The following is a 22,861-nucleotide window of genomic DNA, read 5'->3' as shown; positions in this document are numbered from 1 at the left end:
TGGAGCGGCTACATATTATTAAAATTATAGTTTTTGGACGTTTTAAAGTGATGTAAACCATCAGCTTGAATACAAGCCATAGTTCACCTAAAAAGTGAAAATTCTGAAAGCTCCAAAGAGGAAAGGAAAATTGCACTTTTAAACGGGTGCAACATTTTTGGTTATGACACACGTGAGTGGCACTTGTTATTAATGAAGTCAAACCTGACATAATGCGCCAAGTTAAATTTCCTCTCAGAAATGTTTCAGAATTGAAGGTGATCAGAACCTAACAACATAAATGGTTAAGCTATTGCACATATTCCAAATCTGAAAGAAACAAATACTGTTATGATGCTTTTATTATACTTTTATGGTGCTTTTATTATAATTTTATGGTGCTTTTCGTGGACTGTAAAATGTGCATTTATCATCTTTATGCCCAATATCCAATGCAGTAGTTTGCAGGGCTTGCAGCTCAGATCAAATCCACTATTGTTTTACATAGAAATGTTGTATAGTCCATACAGTATTTTATGCAATTACCCAACAAAGCATTTAACCATATATTCTTTGGAAGGCGTTTGTCTTTCAAAACATTAACATGTACAATTTCATACCATTTCATTTTTACATGCAATGCAGGGATTCCCCAACTTTTTTTGCTCATAAATTGAAAAACCTCATTATTAAAAACCCATGTGAAAATCTCAAGGGAACAAGTGGCGATTAGTCGTCCATGTCTTGACATCATCCCTGCACACTCCGTTTGGTAAATAATAACAGAATGATATTTTTTTTAATGAACTGTCCCTTTAATTTGAGGTATGCAAAATGCGCTTTTCATTGGGTTTCCCACATTGTAAATGAGAGTTAGACTTCAGGTCAGCAAAAAAAAAAAAGTACACACACTTACCAAAAGCACTTAGACATGAGAAACTTGAGGATCAAACATAAATTCTTCTGCTTGTTTAGCAACTGTGGCGTCTGAGTCATCTCCTCTGTTCAGGAAACTGTGAAATTTCTAGCTGGCCATTGTGAACGAAGCCAAGTGAGGATATATCTGATGTGAGTATTTATTAAAAGCACATCTAGTATTCAGAACCGTGTGAATGAGTCAGAAGAAAACAGGTACACATAAAAATAAGCGTTCTAAAGGGGTTTTTGGATCCTTGAGGAAAAAAAAGCCATTTTAATAATCTAAAGAATAATATAAAGAATATTTTGTGTGTTGGAAAAGGTTCCATGGATTCAACAAGGTTCTTCATGGAACCATCAACATATGTTTCATATGTTTTTTAACTAAGGCTTTGTCTTCCCGCGGTTTCCTTTTCGAACATTTGGAGCCTGAGAAACCGACAGCATCCAAGTGGTTTGTAATTGTAACGTGGCTGTTCTTCTCTTTTGTGTGCGCAGGGCGAAGCCAGCTAGCGAAACCGAGCGTGAAGATGTCCAGAAACTGCTGGCACTGTGGAAGACTTGGCAGGTGAGTGTACAGGAACAGGTTGTGAGGAACACACTTTGGCTGATTTGAGATCAGGCACTGAGCCTTGTCTGAAGATGGGATCTTGTGTGACACGCACAAGCTGATGGAGGAACTGCTAGCACTAGTCTCATTGGAGAGGAAGATGGAAGAGATATTTTATTTTGTTTAATACTCCCAGAAAAACTTGAATATTTTTTTATTCAAGATGCCCACCAGTAATGTTTTTCTTAAGGGACACTTATAAAAGCTAAATGTCCTAATTGAACTAAGGCCTAATCCTGGCTTAATCTAAACCCTGTTTGTGAAACCAGGCCAATATGTTATACTATAGTTTATAGCCTTTCAAACATTTACATTCATTTTGCAAACATTTGCTACAGCACATTTTGATTTAAGACAAACTTCATTTTTTTTTTGTACTCAACGCAGTCTGATTTTTTGTTTTACCAATCGTGTGCTGAAATCACCAAATTATACCACTGTAGTTTGCGAAGCTACGCCGTTTTCACCAGCATCATTTCAGAGCGTAATCAGCAGTGAAATTGCTCGTATCCTGTGGAATTGTTTTTGTGGAATATTTAAGCAGATTTTCCCATGCAATAGATTGTAGGGCTTGCAGAACAGAGCAAATCAACAACACATGAAAAAAAAAATGAAAAAAAAAAGTTTGGTGAGAGATATTTTTTAAAACTCTCTCACCCAAACATTTGAGATTTCCTTTTATGCTACAGTATACGCATGCAATTCTGCATTTAAAAAACATTCCGATGTTAGATCTAATAACCTTTTTTGGACGTACAGTATGTGTAGTCAAACCTCCATTACCAATCCAGACTTGTTTTTTAATATCATTCTTCAATTCACTTCATATTATTCACACTTGTGTTCACCCTTCTGTAATATTTATTTTTTTGGATGGGGGGGAGCTGTGGGTGAGTTATAGGTCTGTCCTAAATGTGCCCCGGCTGTGCTGTTCCCCTGAGAGGGGAGCCTGGGTCAGCTGATTAAAAAGATAATGAGTTGAAGTGATAGATTTATGTTTTTTTCTGCAATATGTGGCCTTTTGCCGTCTCCCGTAGGAGGCGGTAACTGTATAAATAACAGATGGTGACATTGGAAAGCAACTGCTCCCTCGCCTTAGTTGTCTCAGCCTTTTCTGTGGCTTTGTTCAATTAAACACCACAGTGATTAGGGCCCACAACATCCGAAGCATCAAACACAACGCTGCCTCCTTCAGAAAGCCTGTCCTGACTCATGCATATTGACATTTGATCAGGACAAATTTGAATGGTTGTGTCTGCTGCTCGTTTGTACATGACAGATGCTTACATAACATACATTAGGTTCGTTTTGACGGATTGTATGAATGATAAAAGCTGGTCCGAAGTACAACGGGGTTTAAAAACGACAGTACGGCTGCACGATATATCAAAATTATTGAAAAATCGATGTACAATGAAACAATGAAAAATTATTACAAAGAAATGGCAAGTAACATGAAATAAGCGTCATTTTGATGTATTTTTTTGTTTGTAAAAACCTAGTTTGATAATCGGTTTTATTTACAACTTTTTAAAAAAACGTGTGTCTTTTTTGAAGGTTAAATTAGTTAAAAAATAGTTATTATCGAGATACAACTATTTGAAAAACTGGAATCTGAGGGTGCAAAAAAATCTAAACATTGAGAAAATCGCCTTTAAAGTTTTTTGCTGCATTCACTCACAAAAATAAATATTTTATACAATTATGGTTGAAAATTGACAAAATATCTTCATGGAACATGATCTTTACTTAATAGCCTAATATTTTTTGGCATAAAAGAAAAATCGATAATTTTGACCCACACAATGTTTTTTTGGCTATTGCCACAAATATACACGTGTGACTTATGACTGGTTTTGTGATCCCGGGTTAGACACACACACACACACACACACACACACACACACACACACACACACACACACACACACACACACACACACACTAACACACGTTAAAATTAACATGAAAACTAAAAATGTTAAAAAATAAAAGCAAACTATTAATAAAGCTATAATACAACCTAAAATAACACTTGCAGCCTTCCTTCCCGTTCACTTTCATTCTATGGAAAAGCAACTGGGACATTCCGCAAAACATCATCTTCAGTGTTCGACTGAAAATAGAACGTTTTTTTTAAAAAGGCATGAAGAATACATAACAGAAATTTCATTTTTTGGGTTACTATCCCTTTAATAAAGATGTTATAAAGAAAAAAAATATATATTTTGTTGTCATAGGGGCACTATGTAGGGCAAAGTATAAAGCTGTCAGTAAATAAGACCTACTCGCTTACAGGGACTGGAAGTACAGATGCCTGTCGAGGACACACTGATGTGCTGTTTTCAGTCGGGATGCTCAGCGGTAACAGATGCGGCGTTATTATTCCGTTCCAGGAGTTTGTTCTGCAAACCCGAGCCGTTCAAAAGACTGATTTCAGATCAGAGAAGAAAGCAACCCTGGATGCTGAGTTTAACTCACGGAGCACAGTGTGTTCCTGCACCTGCAGCTAAATTATCTGTTATTAATTCAACAAATGTAGTGTAACATGAGTGTCTCGTCTCTGCACTCCTGCAGGGTGAGGTTTTTAGTGCTAGAGTTCCTTCTTTTGATCCAGGAGAAAAGAGATACTTTAAGATGTAGCTCCATCCAACCTTTCCTTCACTTTTATTAGTCTTTTCACTTCTTATTGTTGTCACTCATTGTACAAAGACACTCTTATTCACACACTTTTATGCATTTTCTCACTCTGTTGTACCTGACAAAGTTTCAGATATTTATGTTAACAGCAATGTGTTGATCTTGTGACTTTCTAGGAATTTTTACTATTAGTTTGGATTTAATTTAAATTTGTTTTTAATTAGAAGATATAATGTCAGTACGCTGAGGTGTCCACATAATAAGATGGATTTGTTCACAGACGAGTGTATTTGACACAGGCGGGACTGTAGGGACTGACTGGAGAGGCTCAGAATTGCCACTTGACTTTATGATCCTGAAAGAGGTATCCGTCCTTCCACGCCCCCTTGACAACCTTGGAGCACGACAAGGGACAAAGACAAACGTAGGATGGTTAGTGAAAAACACTCCAGGGAGGCGATTATTATTATTGAAGGGCGCAAAACAGGTTGTTGTGATGACGTAAAACTCTCCGGCTCCGAAAACGTACAGTAGGCTGCTGACTTGTTGTCTCGCTGCTTTATCAGGCAATGACTTTGCAGGCAGTGTTTGTGCACGAGGGCACCTCACGAAACTGATTTCAGACTTCTGAGGCAGTGTAACGGTTTCAATGATCTACAGCAAAATAGAGAGATCTTTGGTGACGTGACTGTTTAAAGGCGTGGTATAATGCCCTTTTCACAAGGTGTAAAATAAGTCTCTGATGTCCCCAGAGTGTGTATGTGAAGTTTTAGCTCAAAATACCCCACAGATATTTTTTTATAGCATTAAAATTTTAATTTTTTGAGGGTGAGCAAAAACGCGCCGTTTGTGTGTCCCTTTAAATGCAAATGAGCTGCTGCTCCCGGCACAGAGGGCGGAGCTTTAAGAGCTTGTGTGTTAGCAGCTCCGATTACCTCACACAGACACGCACTGAAAATGTAAAAAACGTTTAGCCTTTTATGTTCAAACCGGAGTCAGACAAAGTTGGAGAGATTTAAGAAGAAGTGACATGTAAACTGCGAAAGGACATTTCTGAATGGTTAGTTGATACATTCATGGAGTTAACTGTCTTCTAGTCATTGATTAGCACATTCTGTCATGATAATCTATAAATCGCGTTCCCGGTTTTTGTAAATTTTAGGGTTAGTGATGTCACTAACCTGTGAAGAAGCTCATTGTAGTCCCTACCAGCCGTTTGTTGTAGTCGTTAAAAAGCGATATCTCCCTTTGCAGAGGTTGTTTATGCTCAAACAGCAACATTACACACTAACTAAAGTTACAAAAGTGAAATCATAATCAACCACCCCTTCAATGACTTCAATAGTAATTTCTCGCTAGAAATGTCATCATAAGTGGAAAACGTTGATCAAAAATGTACATTTACACTCAAACTGATGAACAGGTGCAACTTTCAGACGCCATCTTTGTTTTTTATCTCAACTGTCACAGATGGGAAAGCACAGGATTGTGGGATATCAAAGGCAGCGAAGGATAGGCTACATCTATGCTGCCTTTAAAATCCATCAGATGAAGGTATGAGACAGAAAGTGAAACTAACATTGCATTCGGACGTGCCTTGATGCCTTCCGACCTTTGAATGCGTTCCTCCGAAGGCAGCATTTATCAGTTTTCGGACGCAGCCGTGGTCTCGTTTTAGGTGTCTTTGAAATGACGGCGGGAGCCAACAGCATTCGCCTTTTGTGAATCCCCTCAAGTGCCGTCCAGGCAACTTTCTTCCTGATGAGCTCTGACGCTCTCCAGCTGTGCCCCGCGATACGCCACCAGGCGTGCCCGTACCTCCAAGCCATGTGTTGGCAGCGGGCCGCCGTCCTTGGTGCCGAACAGACGCAGCTGTGAAAGGAACATCGGTTGTGAACGCACAGATGCCTTCACCAGAAGTGAAACTTCATCATACATCAATACTTCCTCAATAAGACAACCTTCTTCCCAAGGCTGCAGATACAATTTGGAGAATCAATCCATAACGTAATATAACATGTTATGGAAGTGAAATGTGTTGTGTCTTTTGTAACATCTCTTCTTGACGTGCTGTTTAATTGGATTACGTGACGACAAACTTTCTCGCAAAAGAAGCGTCCGAACGCATATAATAATGTCTAGACATTGATTGTAAGAGCTGATCTCCTCGGCGGGGTCCGATTCCCCCCGCGGGCAGATCCGATCGATACGGCATCTGTGTGTCAGACACAATTCTGCCTAATTACACTAATACATCAAACCAGGTGGCAGCGATGTAGGAGATAACGTCACGTCTGTATGTAAGCGTGAGGAGATTATCTGCGGTAACGATTTCCTGTCATGTTTTATGTGTTTTTGATGGTGTATATGTGGATCCGAATGTGTAATTGTTTTAGATAGAGAGAGAGAAGGACGTCAGCGGGGGATACTGTATCCCATGATGCAATGTGCTCGTCTTCATTTACCACTTCCAGTGTGACTGCTGGATGCATATATATATGTAGAGTATGTGTGTGTGTGTGTGTGTGTGTGTGTATATATATATATATATACATATGCATGTACAGTATATGTGTATATATATATATACGAGATGTGTGTGTGTGTATATATATATATATATATATATATATAATCATTGCATAAAAATTATTCAAACAATATTTATATATTCAATTGATTAAGGCTGGCAATGTATTGCAGACTTTCTAAAATCTTAGGAAGTAATATAAGAAAATAAAAAAACAGTTCAAAAGTAATTTGAAGTCCTGTACTTAATTTTATTCTCTTCAAGAGAATAAAATGGCAGTGAAATGGGTTATTTCATGTTGATTTTAATATCTCTTCATGAATTATTGTTTAATTGGATTACATAACTATACACAACTGAATCAAAATGTAAAATAGCCCTATTTTGTCCCCAAATCATATGTAACTCCACGTGCAAGCTTGCAGTTTCAGGACCATTGGTCCAAAGCACGTTCCCGGTGCGACAGTGGGGTTGGAATTTGCACGGCTCATTTGTCTGTAAAATGTGTTGCCTTAGGCCAGGCCTCACACCCTCTCCATCCTCCGACCGGCCCGTGGAAATGATTTAGACTCAATTGTTTGGTGAATGCGGTGCCCTGTGGATGTATTGGTCAGTCACTCATGATTAACAGCACACATCTACTCCCAGCCCAGTTTTCATGTGTAGGTCAAAGGGTCAGGGGGGATTCACACCGTATCATGCACAGACGTGACCTATTGCAAAATATAGCACTATAATAATGCTGTACAGTAAATGCTGTATATATGTTATAATATCCTTTTGTTAAATTGCAAACATTTATATTTTTATATAGTATATGAATGAATAACATGAATAATTTAGTTTGCAGGAAAAATATGTAATACTTAAAACAAGATAAATGTACTTATTTTATTGCGAAACGTTGTGAAATATTAATATATTTTTATTTTCAGAGAATATATTTTTATATTGCGTTACATTCTTTATAGTTTATGTTTATTGTTTATAATAAGCTATAATATTTCTCACACCATTTTAATTTTTTTCCCAAGCTTGAACCTCATTAAATTGTGGAAATCACTTAGTCAAATGTATTATCAAGATATTTTCCTCTAAAAGCAAGGCTTAGTATCTTACTTCACCTCTAGAGTAAATGTATCTCGTTTTAAGTATGTTTAAAAAAAAAAAAAAAAAAAAAAAAAAAAAAAACATCTGCAAAGCATGACTTGATTAGATGTAAACGCCTAGGCCACAATTATTCAGATGGCTAGTTAACTGGTCTAATAAATGGGTCCGTTGGAGTTACTTTAGATTTAGTCCCTGAGCAATGTCTCCCCTAAGACCTGCCCTTTGTATAATCACGATAATTCCTGCAAATGGATGAACGTCTGTGCAAATCAAGCCTGATGTGCCGCTCTCCACCAGCCAATTTACATGAATGGACTTTTAGGGAGCATTTTACATAAGAACAGCTTACATCATACAATCTCACGGTGTATGTGCGCCAACTCTCTTTCAGAGACTCTCTCTCTCTCTCTCTATCTCTCTCTCCTACTTTATTGCTCCAACAAGCACAGAAAATCATCCTCAAAACATCCTTCAGCCATTTCAGTTTCAGAAAAGACTGACAGTAATGTCTTTTTTTAAAATCCCTCAGCCACTAACAGCAAAGGTCATGTGGGATTTGTGCTTTATCTGTTTATTTAATATATTTCAATCACCAGGCATTGGTTCATTCCATTAGATAACATACATTTCACCAAACTTGTGAATCCACTAGGGTTTTTGAATATGAATAGAAATGGGTAAATTGCCACAGGACGCTGAGCTTTGTCTGTTTGTTGGATTGGCAGAGAGAAGATTGGTTCTCTTATTGACATTTTAATCAAGTCTAGTGGAGAGAGTCTTATTGTGAAGGCATTAACAATGCAACACTCTAGTTGCGTGAATCGTTTCGTTCCTTGTCAGGAATAGAATAAGTTTGGATGGGAAAATCCGAAACCTTCTCAATTAGGGAAGTGTATTTCTGTCTGAGTAGCAAGAAATAGCAGTTTCTATTCATAGATCTGACATAGCTGACATGTGTTAAGCTCAATGTCTTTTTTTTCTGCATTAAATTATATATGAGATTCGTGTTGAGTCACTGTTTCGTGTCAACAAAATGATGTCGGTGAAGCACAAATGTCCTTTGGCACTTCTTTACGAAAGATAACTAGTTGAAAAAGAAGGCTTTGGTGTTGATTGGGACGATTCTGTTCACAATTTGTCTCCATCATGCCTCCTTGCAGGGGGGTTGGCATGGCAACCAAGGACAGGAAGTAAATCAGTGCCAGCTGGAAAAGTGGTCGCCAAGGAGACATCGAGCATGAAACTTTGCTGCGCCCATTGACAACAAGGTGGGAGGGATATCTGGTGTCCGGGAGGGTGGCGGGGCTAGTTGAACTGGGGTGTGTCGAGGGAAGTGACGTTTTTGCAGAGATGCTAATGAGAAGACAGAACTCATTTGCATAAACAGTGCTGTTTCTGAAAAGAGTTCTGGAATACAGAATGCGCCAGATGGCCACTTGTTACTTTGGAAGTGCCTATTCTGTTGCAGAATTACGATGCTTCAATCTAACTCATCCAGAATAGAAAATGGGTTCTTAATTAAATTAGCGGGTTTTGTAGCTGGAGCCGTTGAGGCAGAAATAGTCAGATGTGTTGTGTTGACCAAGTAAGGTCAATTGAGTATGGGTTCTGACTCTTTTATTTGCAGGTTCTGCCTGTTGAAATGGTCACCGCACAACATGATTTACCCAAATATGACATTATTATGGGTCAACGTCCTTTATTGGTCCTTCAACAACATTTGGCTAAACCCTAAAATTAACTCTGAACCCTAAGATCTGATTGCTTGATTAGAATGTGTTTCCAGGACCAATGAAAATGTTGATCCAAGAAAGTCAGAATTGGTATAATTGAATTGGCATGATGTATAGGCCAAGTATGGCAAATACTTGCCCTCTGCATTTAACCCATCCACGTTAGTGCAGTAGTGAACACACACACTGCAAACCGTGGACACACACACCCGGAGCAGTTGGCAGCCATTTTTTGCTGTGGCGCCTGGGGTTAGGTGCCTTGCTCAAGGCACCTCAGTAATTTCCTGCTGGTATTGAGAATCTAACCCACAACCTTCGGGTTACAAGTCTTTCTAACAAGACTTTGCTAACCATTAGGCCATGACTGAACGTTTCCTAATTGACCGTGTTGGTTTTCATAATCACGCTGCACAATTGTGCATGCATAAATTTGGTCAGTCCAAATAATAATTTATTGCTTTCATGCACGACACTCCTGATACAAACAGGACATTCAGCGCCACAGCTGGATAAATTGCATGATTTCTAGATGTTATGAATGTGTATTCATTCAATAACCGCCATGTCTAAGACCAGATGATGAATGATTACATCCAGTGCTTTTTCCGCAATAAAGAATCACTTTTATTCCTCACTGTGAAAAGTGATCAATTGACGTAACTTAAAAAAAGTAAGGAAACCCATGGCCTTAAAATGATTAAGTAATAAACTTCATGTGTAATTAAAAAAATTAAGTTATGTGAACTTGACAATTCAATTCAATTACGCATTAAGTTTATTTACTTAATTTTAAGGCAACGGGTTTCCTCACTTTAAGTTAATTGATCACTTTTCACAGTGCAGAAGAAAAGTGATTCTTCATTGTGGAAAAAGCCCTAAGAAATCATTCATCATCTGGTCTTAGACATGGCGGTTATTGAATGAATACACAATCATACTATCTAGAAGAATCCATTCAGTTTCATGAGAGAGAGAGAGAGAGAGAGAGAGAGAGAGAGAGAGAGAGAGAGAGAGAGAGAGAGAGAGAGAGAGAGAGAGAGAGAGAGAGAGAGAGACCACCATTTTATTGCACCCTGTTCTCCCCTTAATTTCCCTGCTGTAACAAATGCTGCTGACCTGCTTGTATCCCGCAAGTCATTAGATCGTCGGCCTGTAGAACTCTTCAAAGAGCACCGGTATTTATCTACCAGCCTTCTTGTATTGCCATCATTGTGTACATCCAGACACCTCTTTCCATTTCTTCTCATCAGGCGAGTTTTTCCTGACAGTGCTCGCCTCGTCTTTCTCTGTAGGGGCCTTCCCACCACTCTCCCTGCCAGTGCGTTTCCACCTGCCATCACCGCGGGGGTCTGGACTTGCGCGGTGCTAACAGATAGTCTGCTTTTGTTTCCACAGTTGCCAAAACCCATTTCCTTGCTGTAACCTCCAGTTGCGACTGTCTGACGGAGCCCACATACTTCGTTCCGTACCATTCCTGAGTACCAGCGTACAGTGATGGATGTTGTTACCCCCCCCCCCCCCCTCCCCCTTTTCTGTCTTTCTCCCCCATTCTCGAAGGAGCTGCAGTTCCGCAATGCCCTATAAATGAAACACTGTTGCTCTTTACTGATTTGGCATGACTCATCCTTTTCATCCCTCTTTTTTTTAGTGGAACCAAGATCCTCCTTGCTGCAGAATTCACAGGATTACTGAGAGGGAGAAACTCTCTTTGCATGGTGCATGGCCTTATGGGGAGCTTGAAATGATCTTCTATCAAATGCTTATTGTTTACATTAACTGTAATGTATTTTAAATTATACAACAGTCAGTCTGGTACATTAATCTTTTTCAAGAGCACATAACAGTCCGACAGCAGTGGACTACACTGTTTGCATCACTCCGTTTGTGTTTGAAATTGCATCATTATGCCAGTAGGTGGCAATAAAGTGCCTGTTTTTACAAGTGATTCAAGAGAATTATTCACAAAAATGATTCAGTCAAAGCATTGATTCTCTCAATGAAGCAAATTACTCTTTATAAGTGAATAGAAGTGAGTCATTGAATCTTTCTCAATCAATTACTTCACAACATTAATACAATTCATAAAAGACAGCTACGCATGCTTTCAATTTTTTTTTATCAGTCTGCGCAGTGATTTTTCAAGCCGAACATACCTAATTGCTCATTATGAGTGAGTGGCTAAAGCATCCATTCGTCCAATTTGTTAAAAACATGGACTCATTCAGGAATTAAACAACCATCCTTATGAGTGAGTCACTGAAACATTCAAAACATAGATTAATTCAGAAATTAACTAAATTACTTTTATAAAGTGAGTCTAAAACATTTACTCATCCAATTCATTCAAAAGCACTGATTCATTCAGGAATAAACTAGTGATCTCAGAGTTATGCATAGAATGATTTTCAACCAGTTATTTCAAAACATCGACTCATTCAGGAATTAAGCAAATTACTATTTATGAGTGAGTCACTGAAGCATTCACTCATCCAACTCGTACAGAACACTGATTCATTCAGGAATGAGACAAGTGACCATCTGAGTCATTGAATCATTCTCAATCGATTCCATCAAATCGTCAAGAAATTAAATTACTGTTTATAATAGATTAATTTAAACATTGAATTCTGCTCCATGTATTTATAACTATTTTCATTGGCAAAGTTAAAATAGACAGTGGCTTGTGTCTAAAATGTAACCCAATATTAACGACAGCATTCTTGCTTGTTTGATGATACTTCACTATTTATGCTGTGTGCTGTTGTACGCACTTATCATAACATGTGAAGGTTACCACTGCTGCTGCTGGTAACTCGGTGATTCCACAGTCCATCAGCTGTTCATCCGGCTGTAGATGGATGACCCTGTGGAGAACTTCCACTCCAGCTTTCATTTATATGAAGCAATTCCCAGTCTTGTAAAGCAATGGCTGAACTATCATAGTTTATTGATGCTATCCAGCACACCTATGAATCGTGCTCTAGCAGGCCTGCAGATAAATGAAATCTGGCTCAGGGCCTCTCTCTGACTGCGATTGAAAAATCGAACGGAAATCTTTAATTTTCTCAATACCTTGGGGTTTTGAATAGAGCAGTTTTGATATGACATGTTTGTTATACGACAGCATTACTCATAGGCTTTACCCTCGTCTGTGGCCTGGGTGTGTTGCCAAATGACGATGCAATGCACACGTGGATGTTTTCTTTCTTTGTTTTGTCAAAGATACCCTCCTCTTCTATGCTTGTTGTACTTTCTTTTCCCCTCTCCTTGCTCTTCCTCCTAATTTTCCCTTTCTATTCTTTTCTGTTCTCATGAACATTTTCTTCCTTTTTCCTTTCTCCTCTTGTTCTATTTTCTTTCCTCATCTTTCCAACTTCCATTCCTCCTTTTCCTCTTCCCTTTTATTTTTTCACCCTCTTCGCCTGCTCTTTTGTTGTCTTTTCTTTCCTCTTTTCTTGCCCTGACCTTCCTCAACACTTCAATTTCCTCCTGCATTCTTCCTCTTCCGTTCTACTTCCTCTTAATCTCTCCTTACTCCTTTTCTCAGTTTCTTCTTCCCTTTCACTTCACCTTCCTCTGCTTCCTCCTGTTCTCTTCTCTTCTTCCTATTCATCTCTTCCATTCTTCCTATTCCTTTCTACTTTTATTCTCGGTTTTTTTTTTTCCTTTCCTTCTTTTTCCCTCCTTTTCCTCCTCCCTTTGACTTTAGAGTATCTTCCTCTCTTCTCCCTCCTCCCTTTCTCTTCTACTTCCTTTTCTTTTCTCCTTGCAATTATTTTCCTTCCATCTTTCTCCCACTTTCCTCCCTCTTCCTCCTCTTTCTTTTCGTTCTTTCTTCAATTTTCCTCACATTTCTCTTCCTTTTTCTTCTTCCTGATCTTCACTTTTCATAGTTTTCATCCCCTTCCCTCCTACTTCCCATATTTTCTACCCTTTCTACTTCTACTTCATCCTCCTTTACCTTTTATTTTCTTCTCTCCTTCTACTTCACTTCCTCGTGTCAATCGAATTCCTTTTCATCTATCCTTCTTCCTCCTCTTCCTTTCTACTTCCTTTTTATTTCACTTTCCCTTTTTCCCTAATCTTTCATCTTCCTTTCATCTTCCTCATCGTATTTCTTCTTCCATCTCTTACTCTTTCCTTCCTTCTTCCTCTACTCTTCTCCTTCCACCACCACCTCCTCTTCCCTTACCTCTCTCCTTTTCTCGAAGATGAACACCATATTAATCCAAAACGGCTCTTGACATTTGATTCTTTTGTGCGGAACTGTATGATTGCTATAATTGTTCTCACCTCAACCTGCTCACCCTGCCGTGTGACGGAAAGCACAGAAGCTTTTTCTAGCCCGCGCTGTGTAAAGAAGCACACAGCCGCATTGTTGTCAGCAGCAGTGGCATTCACTTTCATGTTATTTGAAAAAATTAATTCACTTTGTTACACCTCACACCTTTCAAGGCTTCCGCCGCTTGATCCTCTTCTTTACCTCCCTCTCTGCTGAAGCGTTTGCCGCCTGCTTCATCATCTTTTACTGGGCCAAAAGTTTAAAAATGTATTCATTTCATAATCTTATTTTTTGTTTATCATTTTTTCATCTAATTCCCTTTCCACACGAAATCCAATTTTGCCAGGCTCATTGTTTGAGAAGCAGCAGGATTTTTGTGGAGTGCTTTTTTGTTTGCCCCCCTCTCTTTCTCTCTCTTTCTCTCTCTCGACTTGGAGCAACCTAGATTGTGTTATGCAATTTTATTAGTGTAAAATCAAATCAGGGAAGATAAACCGGACCCCGCGCTTGAATCCAGCAGGGCTCCTTTTTTTTTTTTTTTTTTTTTAGATTTATGATGTTAAAGCTTTATCTTTTGTTGTAATTGAGCATTTACACACAATATATATATATATTACAATTATCTATGCATGAAATTCGATTAAATTAAGTAAAAATGGGCATATCGTTATACTGAAAGTCAATCTCCTTCAAAACGTTTAGTGATAACATGGTTGAGTTTCATGTGTGATCATCACCAGCAGTCTAGGAGACTTCAGGGCAGCAGTACAAGTAGATTTGCGATGAAAGAATTGATTGTTATGGCAGTCATTATTAGGTTAAGACCAGCACCCTGCCGAGAGGAAGAGGAAAGGCAAGCAAGAGAGTGAAAAGTGGTACAAACAGTTTTGCAATGCTTTCTACATTGTCTTAAAGGGCACCTATTATGCCCCTTTTTACAAGATGTAATATTGGTCTTGGGTGTCCCCAGAATGTATTTGTGAAGTTTCAGCACAAAATACAACACAGATCATTTATTATAACCATTTGAAAATGTCATTTGTGGGGCCTGTTTTAAAACGAGCTGTTTTGGTGTATACCGCCTTAAATGTAAATGAGCTACATATCCCCGCCCTGCTTTTGGATGAGGGCGTAACTTAAACATTTATCAGTTGCATACCTATGGCAATAAACAGTCGGTAGAAGCAGAATAGCTGAGAGTGAGAGACCCGCTGTTCTGTATGGTATTCAGCCGTAACGTTACATGAACCGGAATCAGACCCAGATGATGAAGAAACACGAATGAGAATGGACCAGGACGTCTCGGAATGATTATTTGATACATTTATGTACTTATAGAGTTTTAATCGTCCCCTTTACAATTATGGATGTGCAACACACTCACACAAATACTGTGATAACGTTTGCGCTATTTTTCGAAACTACACACACACATACTGTGATAACGTTCGCGCTATTTTTCGAAACTACACACACACATACTGTGATAACGTTATCTACGTACAAACAAAATTACATTTATGTGAGAGGGTGTTGCGTCATGTTGACATTAACATTTTAATGTCTTGTCTTTACAGAAAACATACACAGTTTTAAGACAATATCTAAAAAAAAGTATAAACGCGTGGTTACACACTACACAAACAAGGTTTAAATTATATACACAGACATCCTACGACGACAACAACAATAGCTTTAGCCGCATGTGTTGTTGAACTGGCTGACAGATAACGTTACGTCGACTGAAATTACTATTTGCTCAAAAATCATAAAACACACTTACTTCTTCTGGAGGTGACGCTGGATCGCGAACAGTAAGCAACGATCCACACTTGAGTATTAACTTTGAAGCAAGACCTGCTTTGAATTGACCCTCGTTCACAAAGCAGTCAATCAGAAAATGATTCGCGCAAACATAAACGTATTTAGGAAGTTTAAGGGGCGCCTTTCCTTCATCAATAAAATCCATCAACTACGTTTTCAGTGGCGTAAGTGAAGAAGACTACTATGTCCATTCTTGCATCCCACAACAGAACACCTACATTTCTTAGGAGACATTCCTGGCTGTCGTTGGAAACAATGGCGGATTGTGTACTGCACCGAGGGCGGGTCTATGCCAAAACCAAAGTGTCAATCAAACCACGTCATTGGGGCTTGTGCAATTCTACGTCACATTGCATAGAATCTGTGCTTATGATTTATTGAGATTGTAAAAAAAACACTGGGTGGATTTTTATCATTATAGGGTGGTTGTGCACACACACTGCCAACACACATTTATGTTCAAACACCATGTAAAAGTTAATTTTGCTTTAGGTGCCCTTTAATGCCCAGAGGGAAGAACATCCATGTTCAACGGTTCTCCTTAAGGTCCTACAAAACCGACTGAGCAGATTTTCTAGTGCTAAAACACAGACAGTGTAGAATGAGTCTAATCTAAATGCCCCTAAATAAGTCTTGCCTAGTTACACATGAACCTAAATCCAACTAATTATATAATAATATATAATAATGCTTCTTCAAAACCAATCAGTCATTCAGGACAACCCACTGGCTAATCGATTATGAAAATGGGCTGCTAATAAACATAGTAAACATAGTAAAAAAAGTTTCAGAGTTTTCAAGTTTTCAAAACTAGCACATGCTAACGTTACAGAAATTGTGTTTTTAAACTAGCATGCCACTAGCAATGCTAATGCCATGGCTTTGGTTATCAGGGAGTGTATGAACTGAAATATTATACATAGTACCTTGAGTGCAAGGGTAAAAGGGTAAACATTTTAAATAAAAAATATAATTAAATATAAAGGAATGCTAAAAATGCTAAAGCTAAAACAAAAGGGGAAGAAAAACTAGACTCTCTAAATCTAGACTCGATTGACTAGTCAGCTGGTTGATGACTAATAAACTAGTTGACCTGACCAATTCCTTTCAGAATAGACAATAAAGTGAGTCACATACTCAGCTGATGGAACAAGAGGGTGCAACATGCATCTGTCCACACACTTCCTGTCCCAGGTTTCATTCTCAGTCCGGTCACACGCATGTCTTTAAGTGCGTGTTCGCTTTAGATACGTAGGGTTGACTGAAGGATCGGTAGGTGGGAAGCTGGGCTTTTATTTATGCCTCCTCTGCAAGAATAAATAAAGTGACACAGACAGACAAGGCATCTCATATCTCCCTGACTGAGGAGAGGGGGAAACAGAGAAAGCAGACCCAATATTGTGGTGCAGCTTTATGTGACTTAGATTGAAAGTGGTCTGCAAAGACATGAACTCACAGACACCACATGCACTCAAAAAAAAAAAAAAAAATGTAACAAAAAAATGGATATGAAACACTCTTGAAGGTCACCTGCGATGTATGTGTGTGTGAAAAAATGTTTGTCGGTGATTCACTTCCACTGGGCTAAAGGGACTTGTGTGGCTATACAAGAGATATTGTTTTCATTGCTAGAGTACAGCGACTGGCTGTTCCTCTGTACGTTTGTCTGTGCTTGTCTGTTAATGTGACAAAGAATGTTCTCATGATTGCAGTGCTATTTATTTTTTCCCTAGTTTTTCCAATTTACTTATTTATTAGACAGCTAAGCTCTTATAGTGGAGATGTGTGCCATGCAAATTGATTGCAGCACAGCTTTTATGGCAGTGTTTTTGGCTAATTTAGTCAATCAGGCACTAAAGAGTCTGTGCAAATAAGCAACCGAAACCCAATAAGATTTACATTTTAGTATGTTTTATCTATTGTATATATCTGTATTAGCATTGTTTCATGTCAGTCAGTTAGTATTCCAAACCTTACATAGTTCTTTCTCTGTCTCTCTCTCTTTTTTAGCAGTTTGGCCTAATATAACCCTTCCCAAAGAGTGGAGAACCTGTCAGCGAATTATGAATGATAAACAAGATGACCTCCTCCCTGATGCAGCAGACGATGAGAGGTCCTAGGTGGAACCGGGCCCTGTCCGACCCATTGTTCGTGCTGTCACTGGCCCTGCAGCTTCTGGTGGTGGCTGGCCTGGTGCGAGCGCAGACCTGCCCCTCCGTCTGCTCTTGTAGCAACCAGTTCAGCAAGGTCATCTGTACACGACGTTCCCTTCGAGATGTACCTGATGGTATTTCCACCAACACAAGGTACCTGAACCTTCAGGAGAACCTCATCCAGGTGATTAGGGTTGACAGCTTCAAGCATTTGAGGCACCTGGAGATCCTGCAGCTCAGCAAAAACCATATCCGCACCATTGAAATCGGTGCTTTTAACGGGCTGGCCAACCTCAACACTTTAGAGCTCTTCGATAATCGTTTAACCACAATCCCCAATGGGGCTTTCGAGTACCTGTCCAAACTTAAGGAGCTTTGGTTGAGGAATAACCCTATTGAGAGTATACCCTCTTATGCCTTCAACCGTGTACCATCGCTGCGAAGGCTAGACTTGGGCGAGCTGAAAAGGCTCACTTATATTTCAGAAGGTGCCTTTGAAGGCCTCAGCAATCTGCGGTACCTGAACCTGGGCATGTGCAACTTGAAGGAGATCCCCAATCTTATTCCTCTTGTTCGTTTGGATGAGTTGGAGATGTCAGGAAACCAGCTCTCTATTATTAGGCCAGGGTCTTTCAAAGGCCTTGTCCACTTACAGAAACTGTGGATGATGCATGCACAGATCCAGACTATCGAGAGAAATGCCTTTGATGATCTTCAATCCCTTGTGGAGCTCAATTTGGCCCATAATAACCTTACCCTCCTGCCTCATGACCTCTTCACCCCATTACACCATGTGGAGAGGGTACATTTGCACCACAACCCCTGGAACTGCAACTGTGACATCCTCTGGCTCAGTTGGTGGCTAAAGGAAATGGTGCCGGCCAATACCAGTTGCTGTGCCCGCTGTGCGTCACCTACCAGCCACAAAGGGCGCTACATAGGCGAACTTGACCAGAACTATTTCCATTGTTATGCACCGGTGATCGTGGAGCCTCCGGGGGATCTGAACGTGACTGAGGGAATGGCAGCAGAACTGAAATGTCGAGCGAATTCTTTGACCTCAGTCAGCTGGATCACGCCCAATGGGTCCATCATGACGCACGGGGCTTACAAGATACGCATTTCCGTGCTCAACGATGGGACGTTAAACTTTACCAATGTCACGATGCAGGACACTGGAACATACACTTGTATGGTGAGCAACTCCGCAGGCAACACAACAGCCTCTGCTACTCTCAATGTGTCTTCGACAGAGAACAGCAGCTTCAGTTACTTCACTACAGTTACCGTCGAGACCACAGAATCGTCACATGATGAGGGCCACCCAACAGTACAGCAGAAAGGCGCCCCAACTCCTTCTTCTGGAATTTGGGAAACTTTACCACCTTCCTTCACTACTACCACCACCACCACAGCACGGACGCCAATGTCCACCAAGGCCACCGATAAAACCTACACAATCCCTGTCACGGCCCTGATCGACGGCTCCCTCAACACCTTAGATGAGGTCATGAAGACCACGAAGATCATCATTGGATGCTTTGTGGCCATCACACTCATGGCGGCCGTCATGCTGATCATCTTTTATAAAATGCGCAAACAGCATCACCAGCAAAACCACCACGCACCGACACGAACCATTGAGATTATCAATGTAGATGAGGATTGCGTGACAGGTGGACCTACCATGGAGGGCCACCTCGCCCTTCCACTGGAGCATGAGCACCTGAATCATTACACTACTTACAAGACTGTGTACAATCACGCCTCCACCATCAATTCTATACACAGCTCCGCCCACGAACCTTTGCTAATTCGGGCCAGCTCAAAAGACAATGTACAAGAAACCCAGATCTGAACTGCTTTTCATAATGGGGATTAAACGAAGAAAAAAAAAGACCTCTAAAACTCTTAAGGAACAGTAAGTGACATATCGATTTTGAAGATTGTCGAAACAAAGACAGTAGACCGATGCAAGACGTATAAGAAGGATGTTGACAGGTATAAAAGGACATTGGGAGTTGAGTGTACGTCAACCGTTTCAAAAGTGTCTTTACATAACAGAAGTTATTTATTTAAGGAAAATAACTATTGTGGTTTAATCAAGAAAAGATGTAATCAGCAATTATTTTTCCAGCAATTATTTCTCCATGTTTTTTGAATGTTATTTTAAGAGTTATTGTTGGTTTACTAATTTGCTTTAAAACTCTGTTTAAGTCTGTTCTGTATGTGAGGACCCAATTCAAAGTCATTTGCAGCTGAATCTGAAACCTTTACATGTGTCTGAAAATTTAAGATTCACATTTAGTGTCAATACTTTTAAAATATTAGGTTATAGATTGTCATATTAGAAAACGTTCCACCCTATAATTGTTTAAATTGACCACGTTAATTCTAAATGATTAATGTTTTGATTCCCTTTAATTAATGGTATTTGACAATATCATATTATGCAGTTACCCTTGCTGAAAAATAGGCTTTTTAAACCAGATTAAGCAGGTTTGCTGGTCCTAACTGGTCTCTCAGCCTGGTCAGGCTCATCTGTTGGCTGGTTTTAGAAAGGTTTTGGGCACTTTTTAAATTGGACAGTGTGGTAGACGAGCTTAAACCAGCTAATTTTTCAGCAGGGATGGCTGTTACAAATTATATGCAGATGTATCTTCTCTAGCCTAAAATTTAGAACAAAGAGCCCTGGAAACATGTCCCCATTTAAAACCGGGCCAAATGTCAGGAACACATGTCTATTTGATGCATGCTGGGCAATTAATTTCGAATCGTTTCTGTGCTCGGACCAGAAGATTTATGGATTAAGTTAGCATTTGGGGTCTGCCCACTTGGTCTTAAATGCATTTTAAGGAATCTCCTGCTTAAAATAAGCTTCATGTTATTAAACTGTTTTCTTCATCTTCTTTATCATAGCAAACAACATTGTGAGTTCCTGTGGCAGTTCACCCTTGATACCCAACTAAAGTTTCCCAATACTCGTACACAGATGCAGCACACTCATTCTATGCCAAATGCTATATGGGCAGGAGGCCAAAGACTGTATCCCTTTATTCAAAGGTTGACAAGAGTGCAAATGTGGCGAAAGCATGGAAATGGTACTCACGTAGCACCACTTCCATTTTTGAATCCATTTTTTCTTGGTGCTGTCCATGGGTGCTGTTGAATGAATTCATTCCGGGATGGTCTAAAAGCCAGACATAGAACCCTAAATAAGAAAGCAAAGTCAGTGCCGCTCAGATCTAAGGCTTGCAAAGATGCCACAGGTTCGTCTTTATAGTTTCTGTGTTATTTTTTCCTATTTTTTTTCTTTCTTCCATATTCTATCCAATGCTGTCAATCTTTTTATAGGCAGTTATGCAATTCTTTTTACACTTCTAAGTCATATTCAATCACGTTTATTTATTTTTCAGCACAGACCAAGAATGATGCATTTATCTTTGGGTTTAGACATGCTGTAGCCTTTGGCTGCAGGGGTGGATGACTTGAGATTATGAATTAATTTATGAAATCAGAATGGCCTGAGATGGTCACTATAGAAACCAATGACCTTGGACAGGGTGGGCGGGGGCGGCGAGTAGCCGACAGACATTGGTTTGACACTGTAAATGCATTCAGAGTCAAATTGGAGAGCGAGGCGGGGTGAAAGAGCCAAAGTGGACTCATTTGAAGTGCATCATTTAATCTATAAAGCAATCTAGAGGGCTATAGGTAATTTGAAGTAAACCAATAAACCTGTGACATTTTATTCAGATTCGTAGCGTTCCGTTTTGGCCATTCATAATTAATGCAAAACGCACAGGGGACTGACTTTTCTGTTCTTAATATAGATGCCGACTGATACCATGTGGCATTTGGTGAACATTTTAGTATCATATTTTGTTCACATACCAGATGCACTCTGATTTTAAAATATCTAATGCAATTATGCTTGTCAGCTTTGCTATTTCAGTTCATTACAAAAAAAAAGGTTTTGAGAGTACCTCCTGCCCATTAGAAGCAAAGGCCATCTGGTACATTTGCTAATCAAGATATCCAAGCGTGCAAAAAAAAGACTGTTCTTCATCTGAATATGCTGCTCTTTCGAATCTTAATTCACCTCCTTGTCTTTCTAATTTTTTTTTTTTTTTTTTCACTGAAATTGACGTCAATCCGAACACAAGTTCATTACAGCGAAAGAAGATCCTCATTGTCTATGGAGTTTAGCACAAAAGTAAACCAAGTCATTGAGTTGAGTGTTGCTTCCAGCTGAATTTTATTTGATTGGTTTGAGGATTTGGATCATTGTCTTAAATTGCTAAGTTTTGGAAAAACTTTTTTTCCGTATGTTTGTTACGTCCCATCATGTGAACACATCTGTGTTTTGGGTTTCGGTTAAGGAGGGAACAAGATGCTTTTCTCTTCGTTCCACGTAACTTCTTTCTTTTCGTCTCTGAGAGGGAATGCTGTTCTAGTGGTAGATTTCTATAAAAATACATTTTGAAAATAAAAACAAAAAAAACAAAAAACAAAAACTTTTTAAACTTTAATTTTACATGTGCCAACCTGTTCTAAAAGACTTAAAAAAAAAAAAAAAAAAAAGAGAGCGAGATATGCTGTAAAAGACGACTGGATTGATTTTCATGTAAACATTATTTCATGACCTTTAAAAAAAAAGATGGAGTTCGATTATAGAAATCAGAGTTTGTAGTTCATACACAAGATAAGGTTACAAATAAACTATCATTGTCTTTTCTCTGTTGTCTCCTTACTTTTCTTTCACAAAGGTGTCTTGTGTTAAGATGTACACTTTCAAGCAATCATATTGATGACTGTAACACTGTATTTTAAATTACATACTTCAGCTTTAAACTTTGGAAAAACATATTTGGGTGTGTGTATTAGTGCTTATCAAAACAACATTAGCCTGCTGTGTCTGGATGATTGATTCGGTATTTAGTGTGTGAAAGGCTCCACCTGTTGTTTTGAGTTATTAGACAGAATTAGAAATGAGTGAATAGAGAAAAGGCACACACAAATGTTCTTAGTTGATCTAAAAGCAGCTGGACGTAGTGCATGTTGCAGTGTGAATAAATTTCA

At 39.2% G+C, this 22,861-nt stretch overlaps 1 protein-coding gene across 4 annotated transcripts in view; it reads left to right on the top strand.

Moving 5' to 3' along the window:
• The window catches only part of lrrc4ca (leucine rich repeat containing 4C-a), a 175,980-nt gene extending 153,637 nt beyond the window's left edge, over nt 1–22,343 (top strand). For 2 of the 4 annotated variants that reach the window (XM_079604446.1, XM_079604445.1), the window contains 2 exons: nt 1,396–1,465; nt 17,637–22,258. In XM_079604446.1, the coding sequence (XP_079460572.1) occupies nt 17,694–19,637 (1,944 nt within the window). In that variant the 5' untranslated portion in view covers nt 1,396–1,465; nt 17,637–17,693 and the 3' untranslated portion in view covers nt 19,638–22,258. Of the gene's footprint in view, nt 1–1,395; nt 1,466–17,636 lie in introns of all 4 variants that reach the window. The other 2 variants (XM_079604444.1, XM_079604447.1) reach the window with 2 other exon arrangements.
• Nucleotides 22,344–22,861: the final 518 nt, after the last annotated feature.

The sequence above is a fragment of the Phoxinus phoxinus genome, assembly GCF_949152265.1.
Source record: "Phoxinus phoxinus genome assembly, chromosome: 25".
In the NCBI taxonomy this organism is placed as follows: Eukaryota; Metazoa; Chordata; class Actinopteri; order Cypriniformes; family Leuciscidae; genus Phoxinus; species Phoxinus phoxinus.
Note: the sequence above shows the minus strand (reverse complement) of the source record. Positions and strands in the feature narration are given on the sequence as shown.